This window comes from Rhinoderma darwinii, chromosome 2, assembly GCF_050947455.1.
Source record: "Rhinoderma darwinii isolate aRhiDar2 chromosome 2, aRhiDar2.hap1, whole genome shotgun sequence".
Lineage (NCBI taxonomy): Eukaryota > Metazoa > Chordata > Amphibia > Anura > Rhinodermatidae > Rhinoderma > Rhinoderma darwinii.
Genome location: NC_134688.1, coordinates 406,306,600 through 406,322,944, shown reverse-complemented (window position 1 = coordinate 406,322,944; position 16,345 = coordinate 406,306,600). Strand labels below are relative to the sequence as shown.

Here is a 16,345-nt window from a genome sequence, read left to right as displayed (position 1 = left end):
GCAATTGCGGACAAGAATAGGACATGTTCTATATTTTGCGGATCATTTCTACGGCCCGTTGCCTGCAGAAATTAATGAGTTCAAGCGTAGATAATAAACTTTGTAAATGGGTGGGCAATTCATTGGAAAAGAAACAAAACCGAAATTCAGCGAATATAACCGATGTCATCTTATGCATTTAGTATTTTCTTCGTTTTTTTTCCGGTGTCAACTGTATCTGCAGCCTCAGGACACAGATACAGTTGAATCCGACAGAGCGGGGGGTGGGGTCAGTTCCCTGCTCTACTATTCACTGTATAACGCTGGCAGCTCACAGCACAGCGCAGACAGGCGCGATAATGTCACTGCCTTGCACCTGTCTGCGCTGAGCTCAGTACGAATATTTTCAGAGTCTGCTGGATTTCTGCCATATACAGTCATTTTAGTCATCTTATTGATCCACGATGTCTAGCCTCCGTGCCTGCCCCAATTGTATATACACGAATGATGAGGGTTATATACAGGGATGATGGGGGTAATATACAGGGACACCCATCGTCCCTGTATATTACCCCATCGTCCCTGTATATTACCCCATCATCCCTGTATGTAGCAGTCATTATTCCTGTATATAACCCCAGCAACCGAGTATACAGGCATGATGGGAGTTATACAGGGATGATAAGGGGTTATATACAGGGATGATGTAGTAATATACAAGGACTATGGGGGTCCCCGTATATTACCCCCATCATCCCTGTATATAGCAGCCATCATTCATGTGTATATAACCCCCATCATCCCTGTATACAGGAATGATGGGAGTTATATACAGGAATGATGAGGGTTATATACAGGGACCCCCCATCATCCAGCTCGCCATCATCCCTGTATATATAACCCCCATCATCCGTGTATATATCATTCAGACTGGCACGGTCCGCTTGCCGTGGCACGTGGGTATTGAGGCTAAACAAGAAGTAAATGGGGTGGGCATTGAGGACACCATGCACCAATAGGATTCCTGAAACGCCAGTATATACCATAAGTCCAGCGGAGTCTGAAAATATACGCCGAGCCATACAGACCAGAGGAGCAGAGAAATCTCCTTCACTTGTCGTTGGAATGGGGTTAGGGGAGTATGCATTTTATTATGCACTATTGGGGCATTATACTGTGTGGAGGCAGCTATAGGGACATTATACTGTGTGGGGGCAGTGTCAGGGGGTACATTTATATACAGTAGTATACAGCAGGCTTAGGGGGATCTATATTAATTCAATGGCGTGACATGCAAAAAGGAGGCGTGGCCTAAAAGTAGTAGACAACCACATAAAATTCATTTTTATAAATTGACCAAGGCCGCAGGATGGAGCAATGCAAAGCAGGGGGGAAAAAGTCATTTTAATAGATCCTTACCTATTCCCCGATACCGAGGAGGATTGGCCCTTTCATCCAGTTGAAGTTGGGTCTTGACATATTCTGTCGGGAAGGTGATGCAGATTTCAATACCCCCAGCAATTCCACCTGACAGACACAAATCAAGTTTTAGATCAGTAACAACATCTTTTTTGACAATGTCATATATACTAGTATATATAATTGTGGATAAGACAACTTAATTAACATGTAAATAGCAATGGCCATATGAACAAAGGGCTCAATGTGAACACCTAAATAGAGTATAAAATAGTACAGTATAACAGAACATAATAATATAATCACAAAACATACAATTCAATATGCCTTATTAGAGCCCTCAGTGGATGAAAATAGTGTGATTGGGTTAAAGAACCTTAAAGGGGTTTTAACACCTTAAAGATTTAAAGGCTTTTTAATTACATTTTATTAAAAGTTATTTTTACTTTTATGAAATAATTATTTTTACTTTTTCAGTTACAGCTACTTTGTATCCTGTATACAGAGCAGCTGTACCGTGTGCCATGAGCTAAATCCGTCAGGTCATCAGGACTGATGGGTTCAGCGTGTCTGACACGCAGGATCCACCCGTTATCGATCACATCAAAGTTATAAACTTAGATCTGATCAATAACAGCTTGATATGGAGAGGATATGCCATTCTAAAGTTCCAAAGTGCCCGGTTTACCTAGGAGAGCTGCCTAGCATGAATGGTCACTCTCCAGTATTTTCTATGGCACATACAGATATTCACACATCACATGAATGGACTGGCAGAGCTGGAAGCTGGATAGCCAAGTGCTGTTCCTGCAGAGCCTGTACCAGTGAATTAAAAATGGCATCACCCACGTTTTTTGTGATAGGCACTGAAAATACGACTGTAAACATGAATGGAAGACTGCAGTGTGTAATTGATATTTGTTTTTTACAGGATTACATGACAGCTGGTACTGATTTACACTGGCATGTCCTGCCACATGTCATTACTGTATCTAGTCACAGTTATTGTTGCAGCTGGCTGTTGTGGTCCAAATTTGTTTTCTTAAGAAGCTGAATGATAAAAAGCCATAGGACGTATGGACATCACCGCTGATCATGTGTAATCACCGCTCATTCATGACAGCAGTAAACAGCTGGGTTTAAGCAAATGCCCTAGAAAAAAAATTCTTAATATGTGTGCACTTATAGTAAGGCTGGGCGATTATGACCTAAATCACGATTCATTTAACGGGTAACCTCGATTACGATTAATGACAGATTTAGGCCCCACCCCTTTTTGTATGCCACACCCCCTATTTGGATTCTAGGCCACTGAATTCATATTTATCCCCTGAGTCTGCTGTACAATACTGTATATAATGTACCCCCTGACACTGCCCCCACACAGTATAATGCCCCTATTACTACCTCCACACAGTATAATGCCCCCATTGCTGCCCTCCACACAGATGACGTCACTGCCTCACGTCTGGCAATACATAGTGAATGGTAGAGCAGGGAACTTACGGCTCCCTGCTCTACCATTGGATTCTGCGTCCTAAATATGCAGACACAGTGTAAACTGGGAAAAGAAATTTAAAAAACCAAAACTGCGCAAGAGAACGACTGTCAATTGCTCAGCCCGAACTTATAGTGATATGAACCTCATACTGGAACGAGGGCAAACAGACTGCAGAACAACTGCACAGTGGTTGGCAATACAGTCCCACAGCACTGAGGTCCAAGGTTCAAATATTGACACAGCTTGATTGTTCCAATGGGGTTACCCAGTTTTCTCATACACTCCTCAACATTGAAATTGCAACACCAAGAAGGAAAAGTTTTGGAATTGTGGAATTCACAGGATCGACAGACATGTTAATGATAAAAATATGGCGTATTCCAAACAACAAGATTAATTCAGTATAGAGTATGAGCACCATGCGCAGAAATACACACACTTACACGCCTTGACATGCTATCAATGAGGTTATTAATGGTTGTCATGAATGTTATGCCACGCTGAATGCACTTGGGCACACAAATCATCAAGATTGGCTACTGGCAGCTCCCTTTGCAATTTCCGACCAATGATGTATCAGATGTGCTAAATGGGAGACAAGTCCAGAGACGATACTGGCCATACTAGCACGTTTAGGCCATGTAACATTAAGGGCCTTATTCACACGACAGGGTCCGAGTGTCGGCCGATAAAAACTTCAGTTTTGGGCCGTTTTTCCTGGCCGTTTTGCTTCCGTTCCGGGCCGTGTTGCCGTTTTTAACGGCCGATTTTGACCCGTTTTGCATCCGTTTTTTTCCCTGTCCGTTTTAAAATCGGATGAATTTCATTTAAATTTGTTGCCACACACAGCCCTCTGTAGATAATGCCACCCAGCCCCCGGCAGATAATGCCACCCAGCCCCCGGCAGGTAATGCCACCCAGCCCCCTATATGTATGCATTGCCACCCAGCCCCCTGCAGGTGATGCCACCCAGCCCCCGGCAGGTGATGCCACCCAGCCCCCGGTTGGTTGCACCCCCCCCCCCCTTCCAGGAGAAGTCACTGATTTCAATGTCCATATATGGTGTACTAAACGGGGTAGGGAGACAGACAGGTGAGCCCTAATCTACCCGCCACTCAGTCCCTGCCTACTTGCACGACCCGTCATAGGCGACGGCGTACAACTGGGCAACGGTCCCTACGCTCAATATGTGCCCGACAGACAAACAGACAAGGGAACACAGAAGCTAAGGGAAAAGGGTCAGTTGCCCACGGCAACACCGTGAGCAACAAGAGTAGTGTACGAGCCGAGTCAAACCAGGAGTGTACGAGGTACCAAACGCAGAGCAGGAGCGTAGTCAGTAAAGCCAGGATCAATATGAAGCGGAGGTCAATAGTAATAGCTGCAACAGCAGAGCCAGGAAACAAGAGAGAATCACAGGCAAACACAAGAAGCAAATGAAGGTATACATAGACCGAGGGCGGGAGCTAGAACCGTCTGGCCAGGCTGTGATAGGTTCTCCCACTCCTCAGCCTACCAGCCTGAGTGGTAGCAGATCGAGTCACTATCAGACCTAGGAGCAGATGCAGACTGATTAACCACGGGCGTCGACACAGAAGCTGTGTCTGGCAGATCCTTTACATATGGACAGTGTAGTCACTGACTTATCCTGGAGAGGAATTCCCGGTCACAGGGTCGGGGATAAGGCGGAATTCACAAGACAGGGTTTCCCGGCCGGGTGACGGCCGTTCATAAATCGGCCGTCATCCGGACGCATTAGGAACAATAGACCCCTAATAGGGCTATTCACACGACCGATTTTTTGACGGGCCGGGACATGCCCTATTTTCGGCCGGGTGCCCGGCCCCCATAGAAGTCTATGGGGCCGGGTAATACACGGCCATCACCGGAATGTGTCCTGAGTGATGGGCGGGTCTACCGTCGCTCGCGCACTCTCTCTCTCCTCCTCCTCCTAGTGCAGAGTGCATGTGAGGAAGAGGAGGAGGGTCTTTTTTTGCTCCCTGTAGGAGTCGGAATCCCCAATCCCCGGCCGGGGATTGGGGATTCCGCTACAGGAGAAGTGCGTGACTACACTGTCCATATATGGACACAGTGACATCACTCACTCCTGAAGCGGCATTCCCGACCTGTGGCAGGGAATTCCTCTCCAGGAGAAGTCTGTGACTATACTGTCCATATATGGACATTGAAGTCAGTGACTTCTCCTGGAAGAGGGGGGTATGGTTGCAACCTACAGGGGGCATCGCCTGCAGGGGGCAGGGTGGCATCACCTGCAGGGGGCAGGGTGGCATCACCTACAGGGGATTTGGTGACATTACATACAGGGGGCTGGGTGGCATCGCCTACAGGAGGCTTTGGTGGCATCGCCTACAGGGGGCTTTGGTGGCATCGCCTACAGGGGGCTTTGGTGGCATCGCCTACAGGGGGCTTTGGTGGCATCGCCTACAGGGGGCTTTGGTGGCATCGCCTACAGGGGGCTTTGGTGGCATCGCCTACAGGGGGCTTTGGTGGCATCGCCTACAGGGGGCTTTGGTGGCATCACCTGCAGGGGGCTTTGGTGGCATCACCTGCAGGGGGCTTTGGTGGCATCACCTGCAGGGGGCTTTGGTGGCATCACCTGCAGGGGGCTTTGGTGGCATCACCTGCAGGGGGCTTTGGTGGCATCACCTGCAGGGGGCTTTGGTGGCATCACCTGCAGGGGGCTTTGGTGGCATCACCTGCAGGGGGCTGGGTGGCAATACCTACAGGGGGCTGGGTGGCATTACCAACAGGAGGCTGGGTGGCATTACAAACAGGGGGCTGGGTGGCATTACCTACAAAGGGCTGTGTGTGGCAACAAATTTAAATGAAATTCATCCGATTAAAAAACAGTCAGGGAAAAAAACTGATGCAAATCGGGTCCAAATCGCCTACAGGGGGCAGGGTGGCATCGCCTATAGGTGGCAGGGTGGCATCGCCTGCAGGGGGCAGGGTGGCATTACCTACAGGGGATTTGGTGGCATTACATACAGGGGGCAGGGTGGCATTACCTACCATGGGGCTGGGTGGCATTACCTACCAGGGGGCTGGGTGGCATTACCTACAAAGGGCTGTGTGTGGCAACAAATTTAAAGGAGGCTCTGTCACCAGATTTTGTAACCCCTATCTCCTGTTGCAGCAGATCGGCGCTGCAATGTAGATAAGAGTAACGTTTGTTTTTTTCAAAAACGAACATTTTTGGCCAAGTTATGACCATTTTTATATTTATGCAAATGAGGCTTTCTTAAGTACAACTGGGCGTGTTTAAAGTAAAAGTACAAGTGGGCGTGTATTGTGTGTGTACATCTGGGCGTTTTTACTTGTTTTACTAGCTGGGCGTTGTGACTAGAAGTGTATGATGCTGACGAATCAGCATCATCCACTTCTCTTCGTTAACACTCAGCTTCTGGCAGTGCACAGACACAGCGTGTTCTCGAGAGATCTTGGCACGGTCTGATGGCATGGGTGCTTTTGGGCCCCTGGGTTGCTCCCTCTGCAGGAGCGGTGCTGCGGTGGCGGTAGCCGCCATGCGGTGCTGCAACCGCTAGAGTAGGGACCCACTTTTAGAGGTCGCCGTGAAGTGGCAAGTGGGCTTGCATACAATTTGATCAAAATGTTACAAAGAACCTCTCGTTCATATTTAAATATTTTGCCTAGCCGCAATTGATCATAGTATACAGTGGATGTGCGGTCCATGTCTATTCTCTCCCCTTTGATATATTACTCCTTTTGTACTGTTCCCGAGTTACAGCCTGTATTATAATCCGAAGCAACATTTACAATTCTGCAGGATTCAGAGCAGAAATCACCCACTGTAAGATCTTGTTCACACAGAGTTTATTTTACACTGTTTCTGCTGCGGAAACCACTGCAAAAAATGGCCGAAATTGTCTCCAATTGATTTCAATGGGAGGTGGAGGCGTTTTGTTTCCTGCGAGCGGAAAAAATGCTCGCGGAAAAAATAAGCGACATGCCCAATCTTGAAGCGTTTTCCGCCTTAAAAACCCCATTGAAATCAATGGGAGACAGGAAAAAACGCTGCAAACGGCCGTGTCGTTTTTTGACGTGTTAAAGAGGTAAAAAAAAAAAAAAAACACGGGACAAAACAACACTGCAAAATTTGCGTCAAAAAACGCCTGTGGTGCAAAACCACTTAAAAAAATCTGGAGCGGAATTTTCCAGGCAGAATTTTCTGCCTGCAAAAAAAACAAAAAAACTGTGTGAACAGGGCCTAACACTCCCAAAATGGGTTGCTCATATACCCCTCTGAACTTCCTTTATTCTCAACATTGACTTGTAGACCCGTATTGAGTCTGTACGTTTATCCGTGTCTGCGAGATCTTGGCTCCACTTCACATCCAAATATAAACTTTAATTAAAGGGGTATTCCCATTTTGCACATTATGGCAGAGCGCTTGCTCGGCACTTTCCAAAACCCCCATAGAAAACATGATTATAGTACGGGACAGTTGTCCTGCAGCGAGGCAGGGACTCCTAGCGTCATACATCACTATGATGCTAGGAGCCCGGCTCCCTGCACTGTGTTCGGTCCGGGACTTGCGGCCGAAATACGTTCCGTCCTTTATGGACGTAACCTGGTCGTGTGAACCCAGCTTTACACTGGCACTTGCAAGTACACCTGATAGGGACAGGACCAATGTGAGTCCTCTGTAAAGAGGTGCAATATACAGAAGCCTTCTGAACATTATTATATATAATATACAATGGATAATGTAAAAACTACTAATATCTAATGGTATATAAAATTAAGTAAATACATTTTGCACATTTAAAAGGAGCAAGCTAAAAGCAAAGTAATCAATGGCTAAAGCAAACCTCAACTAAAACCCAGTCAATAATGTCTAAGTGCCTTTGCTCTAATGAATTTAATCTTGTCCCAGAATATATAAGGAAAATTACAATCTCTTTCAGATACCTCAAGGTCCATGTTTTCAGGCTGGCAGAGAAGCTGCCCAGATATGACATCCGTTATTTGTTTACGGCAAGAAAAAAAAAAACATTATTTTTTTTTTAAGGCTGAATGTCAACGATATTGATGCGCAGTCAGTAAATGAATTATGTATGGATGACGCAGCGTGCTTGTTATCCATGAAATACAATGACAACCTTCAGATTTATAGCAAAAAAAAATCAGTCTAAATTCACCTGACGTCAATAAAACTGTTGAGCCATGAAAAAAAAATAAATGTATTCTTTCATTCCTATTTGGTTTTTAACCCCTTCTCATACACCTATGTCACGGAAGGGAACCTTCCTATATTCCTAAGTGACCTAAACATTTTTTTTAAATAATGAATAATTACAATTTACCATTATTAATTCCATTCTATACCATTTTTTCATGTGTTTGCCATTATAGGAAACTAAATGCTAACTTATATGTACCCCAAAATGAAACCTAAAAGATCTACACCAAGTCTTGCAAAAAATGAAAACCTCAATTAAGGCCCCATGCACACGAACGTAAAAACGCCCGTAATTACGGGCCCATAGACTTCTATTGGCCACGGGTACATTCCGGTTTGCTTACGGGAAGGTTGAAAAATATGGAACATAATTACGGCACGGGCAGGCCCATAGCCGTCTATGGGGCTCCCGTAATTACGGGTGGCTACGTGTGTGCACCCGTAATTACGGGAGCGTTGCTAGGCGACGTCAGGGGATACTCACTGTCCAGGGTGTTTAAAAAGTTAACTGATCGGCAGTAACTCTTTCAGCACCCGGGACAGTGACTACCACTGGAGTTAATCGTATTAAAATTTAACTTACCCAAAACTCCCTGCTTTTTCCTCCAGTTTGGCCTCCCGGTATGACGTTTCATCCCATGTGACCGCTGCAGCCAATCACAGGCTTCAGCGGTCACATGGACTGCCGCTTCATCCAGGGAGGTCGGACTGGATGTCAAAAGAGGGACGCGTCACCAAGACGCTGGGGAAACTCTGACCGAAAGGGCTGCCCCTTCTCTCTATCCAGCACTGATCGAGAGAGAGGGGGCTGCCAATTAGTGCAGAAAAGACGGGTCCGTAAATACTGGTGGCATACGGGTCGAATACGTGTCACAAAGTACCCGTATTTACGGGAGGAAAAAATACGTTTGTGTGCATGGGCCCTAACTACGTAGACGTAAAATAATAAAAACACTGAATACAGTGTTCCAAAAAGAAAAAAATTACTACGATCAAAAGTGCCTCAGTTCTTCAAGGAGGGGGTTAAAATAATACGGGGGGGGGGGGGTGGAGGGGGATTCCTACACATGAAATTTAAAGAGCAAAACACATAATATAAAATATATATTAGAAGAAAATATCACAGAACTCCAGGAATCGAGAAAGTACCTTTGAAAAGGATGAAACGTTGTATTTATCTACATGGGAGAATAAATCACATCATATGTATTCAAATTCCTGGATCGCTGCGATCTTTTCTTCTATTTTGTGTGACTTGGACACTGGATCAAGGTCGGATACGCTGGCACCCACGTCATATTGAAATTACTAGGGTGAGGCTTCCTTCTAGTTTTTCTAATATACACCATATGGGACACACCTCTTAATCACTTAATTCAGGTGTTTCATTCAGTCCCATTGCAACGTGTGTATAACATCCAGCACCTCGCCATGTAGTCTGCCGTACAAACATTTGTGAAAGAATGGGTAGTTGTAAAGAGATCACTGAATTCCAGCGTGGCGCAGTAATAGGATGCCACCGTGGCAACAAGTCAGTTCAAGAAATTTCTTACCTCCTGGATCAGTGGTTCCCAAACTTTCGAAACCGGGACCCACTTTTGGCCGAGACTTTTGTTTGGAACTCCCCACTACCGTACTTAGCCCCATTTCGTCTGATGTACGTCAACATCATTCGTAGTTAGATGCCGGTACTTAGCTCCATTCGAAAACGAAGTCCCTGCAACATCGAAACCAGCGACAATTGTGGGGGTGGGGGATGGGGTGGTCTCAAGGTATCCTGCTGATGATGGTGCGTCATGTGACCCAACCATTCGTGCCCAACAGAGGCATAGCTAGGGGTTTAGAACAGGAGGGTGAAACACATTTGAGTGGGCCCCAACCCGGTGGGCCTGCCACACAGTTTAATGCCCCTATAGCTGCCCCCAAACAATACAATGCCCCTATGGTGCCTCCCTACACAGTATAATGCCTGTAAAGTTGCCCCCGCACAGTATAATGCCCCTATAACTGCCCCCACGCAACATAATAACCCATTAGTGCCCCCCACACACACAGTATAATGACCCTATAGCTGTTCACGCAGGGCAGATATGCCACGTAAAAGTAAACAGCGTATCCGCCCTGGACACCGCAGGCAATTCTGGCCGAAAAATCGCCCCAAATTGTGGTGCAGTTTGTCGGCCGGAATGTCTGGTGCGGAAAACTGCACGGAGAAAAGAAAAAAAGTTTCATACATACCCGTAGTGATTGCGACGCGTCCCTCTGACAGGCCTCCTAGGATGACGTTTCATCCCATGTGACCGCTGCAGCGGTCACATTATACGCGGCGTATCCGCCCTGTGTGAGTACACCCTTGGCTGAGTTCACAAGGGGAGGAATACGCTGCGTAAAAGCACGCAGCATATCCGCCCTAGAGGCCGGCCCTCTCACGTCATCCAGGCCGACCTCTTGGGACGACGTTTCATCCCATGTGACCGCTTCTACAGCCTGTGATTGGCTGCAGCGGTCACATGGGATGAAGCGTCATCCCAGGAGGCCGCGCTGGAAGAAGGAACACAGGCTTCTGGGTAAGAATGAGATTTTGCGCTTTTTGTGGCGGAATCGCTGCGAACAACTGATATTTGTTGCAGGTTTTACCTTAAAATAAGCAGCGTTTACACAAATACAATGGACATGCTGCGGAAAAATATTCTGCACCGCAGGTACATTTCTGAGCGTTTTTTTCCGCTCAGTATTTACGAAGCGTGTGGATGAGATTTGTTTCATCTCATCCACTTTGCTGCGGATTTTCCGCAGCGAATTCTATTGCGGAAAAAAACCTCAATATTTACGCAACATGTGAACTGACCCTTAGGCCTCATTCACACGGCAGGGTTTCCCGGCCGGGTGCCGGCCGTTCATAAATCGGCCGGCACCCAGCTGCATTAGGAATAATAGACCCCTAATGGGGCTATTCACACGACCGATTTTTTGACGGCCGGGAAATCCGGCCGTCAAAAAATAGGACATGCTCTATCTTCGCCCGGGTACCCGGCCGCCCGGCTCGTGTTCCGAGTGATGGCCGAGTTTCCCGGCGCTTGCGCTCTATCTCCTCCTCCTCACAGCGCAGAGTGCATGTGAGGAGGAGGAGTTGATGCCATTCTGACGAATGGCATCGCTGTACACGGTGTGGCAGGGCCGGGGTGTACAGCAGGTGGAAGGAAGCGCTGCGCTGGCTCCCGTCCCCTGCTTGTTTTCCTGGCCCGGCGACACCTTCGATGGCGCCGCTAGTAGCAGCAGCTGCTGCGGCTGCTACTACTGTAGCGACGCCACTATAGCAGAGCGGGGAGGTATCTCCCTGCTCTGCTATGTGCTAGCCGCACTTTAGCTCCTTGAAGGAGCGGAATCCCCGTGTTTTCGGGGATTCCGCTCCTGGACAGAGCGCTTGATGTCTGTCCATATCTGGGCAGTGACATCAGGGGAAACTCCTGAAGCGGAATCCCCGAACACATGGGGATTCCCCTTCAGGAGTTGCCGATGATGTCACTGTCCGGATCTGCCCGGCCCGGCACGGATGCAAAACTTTATGCAAACCGGCCGGGCAGAATGGCCGATTTTACCGGCCGGCACTCGGGCTCGGGCGCGACCCGTTCGTGTGAATCCCGCCTAAGGCCTTATTCAGACAAACGTGTTAAACGGCCGTCACATGGACTTATATTATTTAATGTGGCCGTTCAAACGGCCATTGTTTCAACGGAACGTGTGAAGGGTCCGTGAGAAAACAGGACATGTTCTATTTTTTCACGCTGCACGCATTCCTCCATAGACTCTAGTCTATGGGGGATGCGTGACATTGCGTCCCGCAGCGCAGGGAACGTATGCACCTCGGACGTGAAAATGCCTGTTTTTCACGTCCGAGATGCGCAACGTCCGTCTGAATCTAGCGTTAATGTATACGTTTTGATCATTTGAGCTTACGTTTGAAGGACAAGATAAATGTCCTAGATGATGTAAACATTTTATTACTAAATTGGACTAGAACCGGGCAACCTGACCAGTCAGCCGGCTGCGGGCTACATTGTCGGTTGTAGTACCAATAGTGACCTTATACAAGGTATGAAAAGGGCCATCAGTAGTGGAATTGCTATTTAAAGGGATTCCATGAGAAACTACGAATAAAGTTTATTGATGCGCTCATCTCAGGCACCACAGCGATCGGCCTCAAAAATGTGATCTTGAAGCTGATTGGCTGCTATGGTCAGCTGTTTAACTTTTCCCTTGCATACGTCCTGATAAACCTCCCCCTTTGACTCGGTTCATAAAAAAAAAGTGTTACAAAAATGGAGCAAGTGACGCGCGCTATATCTTGTTCTGTTACACGTATAACAGATTTGGGGACAAAATTACATCATAGAGGCGAGGCTAATAAACTTGTTTTGCCTGGAGGTGGCGATCAATCCAACCCCACCCCCACTGCCTCCAAGACATAAGAGGGTGATCTGCGTGACAAGTCTGGCTCCGACACCTCAGCGCTAGAACAGGATGAATCTCATTGTGTCAGACGTGTTACACCCAACACAAATTCCTGCGGCAGTATAACTATATGTCACATACATCAGTCAGCGAGCACACAGGGATTCACAGGACTCATCTGTCATATGGGGACAAATTTAAAGGCTTACATTTTGGTATTTTGTACCCTTTACATATGCAACTATCTCTTTACATCACACCCATGGACATACAGAATTCAGTTGTTTTGATAGGATCATTCTGTGGGGTACATGATGTGTCAGCGCGATGCACAGACACATCGGGTCTTGATTTACTTTCCTAAATTATCAATCATTTGGGGAGATTGATCAGAACTGGTGCAAAGGAAAAATGGAGCTGTTACCCATAGCAACCAATCAAATTCCAGCTTTTATTTTTTAGAGGCCGTTTGGAAAATGAAAGCAGTGACCTGGTTGGTTGCGATGGACATCTACTCCACTTTTCCTTTGCACCAGTTTTGACATATCTCCCCCATGAGTTTTCCTTCATGTCAAATGCTAAAATTTCTATTCAGCGGTTTTTGTAAAAGCTGGATGACACCTTTATAGATCCTATAGGAGATGTCACCCAGCTTTCACAGATCTGACTTACATCAGATTCATCCTCTTCTGCATTGCCTTTCAGGATTCTGAGAAAGCAGGATGGAGCTGTAATGGGAGCAATATACATTTCCACCTAACTTTTCCAAAATAATAAAGAAATTGCTAAATAGAAGGGACAAACCATGGACTAATATTTACTAGTAAGTTCCTGATTTTAGGGACAAGTGATATTTAGATGAAATAACAAGATCCGAGACTGTGGGGACAGTGCATACACCGGAGCATCATGTGCCATACAGGGTGAATACATAGACGATCATGACTAGATTGACCTCACAGTCATAAGACTTGAAGGAAGGTTACTCACCAGCCAGTATGGCTTTGCCAGGGTGTGTGATTTTTCCTCGCCCTCCTCCTGGAGCAGCAGCAGCCAGGGACCTGGGGACCACCCGCTTGTTCCCATTCACTGCCGCCCGCGATAACTCGCAGCTTCCCTCGGTGACGATGAACGGCTGCAAGATGGAAGACATGGCAGCTGAGGAGGAAGAAGTGCTAGAATAAAGGTAGAGAGCCCACCGAAGAGTAAAGACCCTGCGCGTAGCCACACCCACGTCATTAATATTCCATACGCTGACTACGCCTCACAACAGGGATTCATTGCGGTAGATTCACGCCCACTAAGAGGAGCTTATGAATATTAAGTAGATCATGAGTCTAAACACCACGCCCCCCACAGATACTACGGTAGCTGCTCATAGACACGCGGCTCAGTAATAAAACAGTAGGCGGAACACGCTTATTGGTTCGTTAGAGAATTCTGCGTCTACGTAAAAAATTGTAGACTGAAGGGAAAGGGGCGGGCTCTGTCATCTGATTGGCTGGACGAGTACTATGGCGATTTCCTGATTGGCTGGTATCAGATAAGGCGAGACGAGAAGATGAAAGGGGCTGTGTGATTGATAGTGAATCGCCTGCTGTGTATCATCACCTCATAGACTTGACCTCATCTGGTGATGCTGATGGGATTGCGTGGTCACCAAGTGCTAAACCCGCCATAACCCTAGAAATGGTGGACACATGTGCAGATATTTACGTGTGTTCTACATACAACAGATAATAAAGATTGCACAAAGAAATATATGTGCCCCTCGTGGCAGACGCGGGCAACCATTCATAGTATTCTTTATAACAGGTTCAACCTATTTTTGTTGCTAATTTTGACGCGAAAACGCGGGAATCAGCGCCAAAAAACACCCCAAATCTCTTTACATTGATCACAATGGGAGGTAGATGCATTTTTTTCCTTGGCGTTTATATTTTCCGCTCACAGAAAATAAAAGTGTCATGCCCAATCTTGAATCGGTTTCCGCTTCTGAACCTCCATTGTAATCAATGTGAGGCAAAAAAATAAACATGCCGTTTGCCTCAAAAATCCGTTTGATCTGCTGGTTATGCAGCGTTAAATATTGTCGTTGTCTGCAGCACATATCCATGTGTAAACAGGGCTATCTGCCGCCACCATGATGGAAATGTATGGGGACAAATGATCGCAGCAATGATAGCTCGTCCCCATACATAACCAATCAATGCTACTTGTGAAAGGAACAAACGAGCGCCAACCAGCTTTCTCGTTGATTGGCGCTCGTTTTCACGGCCCATATCAGGCCGTGTAATAGGACCTTTAGAATTACACTAGACGCGCTAAATTTATTACTGTGGCTCATGCTGGATGATGAATTTGGCACTTATGTCTAAGGCCGATTTCACACGAGCAGTTTCGGTCCGTGATATACGGACCGTATGTCGGCAGTATTTCCCGGACCAATCAGACTGCAGGGAGCCGGGCCCCTAGCATCATAGTTATCTATGTGTTTTACAAGCATTGTTTTGGTTTAGCTTGTAAGGATTCGTTCACATCTGCGTCAGGGCTCCGTTCCGACGTTCTGTCTGAGGTTTCCGTCGGAACGGAGCCCTGACTGACACAAACTGAAACCAAAGGTTTCCGTTTCCATAACCATTGATTTCAATGGTGACGGATCTGATGCCAATGGTTTCAGTTTGTTTCCGTTGTGCAAGGTCTCCGTTGTTTTAACGGAATGAATAGCGCAGTCGACTACGGTATTGATCTTGTCAAAACGACGGTACCCTTGCACAATGGAAACAATTTGCACCGGATCCGTCACCATTGAAATCAATGGTGATGCAAACGGAAACCATGAACTGAGCCCTGATGCAGATGTGAACGAAGCCTAACCTGTGCCCGTTCCCACGCAAGTCTTTCTCCAACGGAACTACGCAGCGGCGCGATGATGTCATTTCGCTGACTGCATCATCGCTAAAGCGCCAAATGGCGAGGCATCCTGTCCTAAGGACGCGGATACAATTGAGTGCAGGGGACCGGTTCCCGTTTCCTGCTTCACCCCGGTTCTGCGAACCGGATGTAATTTTAACAACCAGTTCGGGCGAACCGGCCGGATCCCACCCCTGGGCTCACGGAGTCCCCACGGATCCATAGGCACTGAGTCTGATGGTGTGCTGTGTATAAAATCGGAGGCACATGACTGTACAGTAGGGGCCAATAGATGTCTGTGGGCGCTGTTTTATCGAATCCATGATACGGCTACGCGTATAAGGCCTACGGATCTCCCGCTCTCAGGCCAGCGGCTGCACTATTTTGGACTCCGGTCACCAGGACAGCAAGGGTCCAGTTCTTTATAGGGAGGGAACAAATAATCACAAAATTTCCCAGTATGTTGTAAAAATAACCCGATTAGGGGCCAGATCATTGCATTGGATTGAAAAATACTACAATTGTTGTTTTTATTTTTTTAACAAATATAATTTGAGATGCCTATAGAGAACCACGTGTTATTATATCACTAGACTGAGCCATTATGGCCTGTCTGGAGCGCATTACTGCTATCTGCTTAGCTGATAGATAATACAATGCAGCCATGTAGTCGTCTAGACATGGCTCGTCACGATTTGTTGCTTGTTTACGTAACTACTAAGGTAGAGGCTGCAGGGGACTTGTGATAACCTGACAACAATCAATAGGAGTCTCCCAGCACCCAGATAACATTCAGGGAGACTGGTTTACTCACCGACACCATTCAGTCAATGCAAAGTGCATCAGCTCTAAAGTG

General features: G+C 46.8%; 1 protein-coding gene across 2 annotated transcripts in view; it reads right to left on the bottom strand.

Moving 5' to 3' along the window:
• Window positions 1-16,345, bottom strand: part of LOC142743398 (tricarboxylate transport protein, mitochondrial-like) — a 57,878-nt gene that overhangs the window by 14,761 nt on the left and 26,772 nt on the right. Inside the window, exons 1-2 of one of the 2 annotated variants that reach the window (XM_075854142.1) lie at window positions 13,567-13,859; window positions 1,399-1,506 (exon numbers count right to left, since the gene is read on the bottom strand). In XM_075854142.1, the coding sequence (XP_075710257.1) occupies window positions 1,399-1,506; window positions 13,567-13,729 (271 nt within the window). In that variant the 5' untranslated portion in view covers window positions 13,730-13,859. Of the gene's footprint in view, window positions 1-1,398; window positions 1,507-13,566; window positions 13,860-16,345 lie in introns of those variants that run through there. The other variant, XM_075854143.1, reaches the window with a different exon arrangement.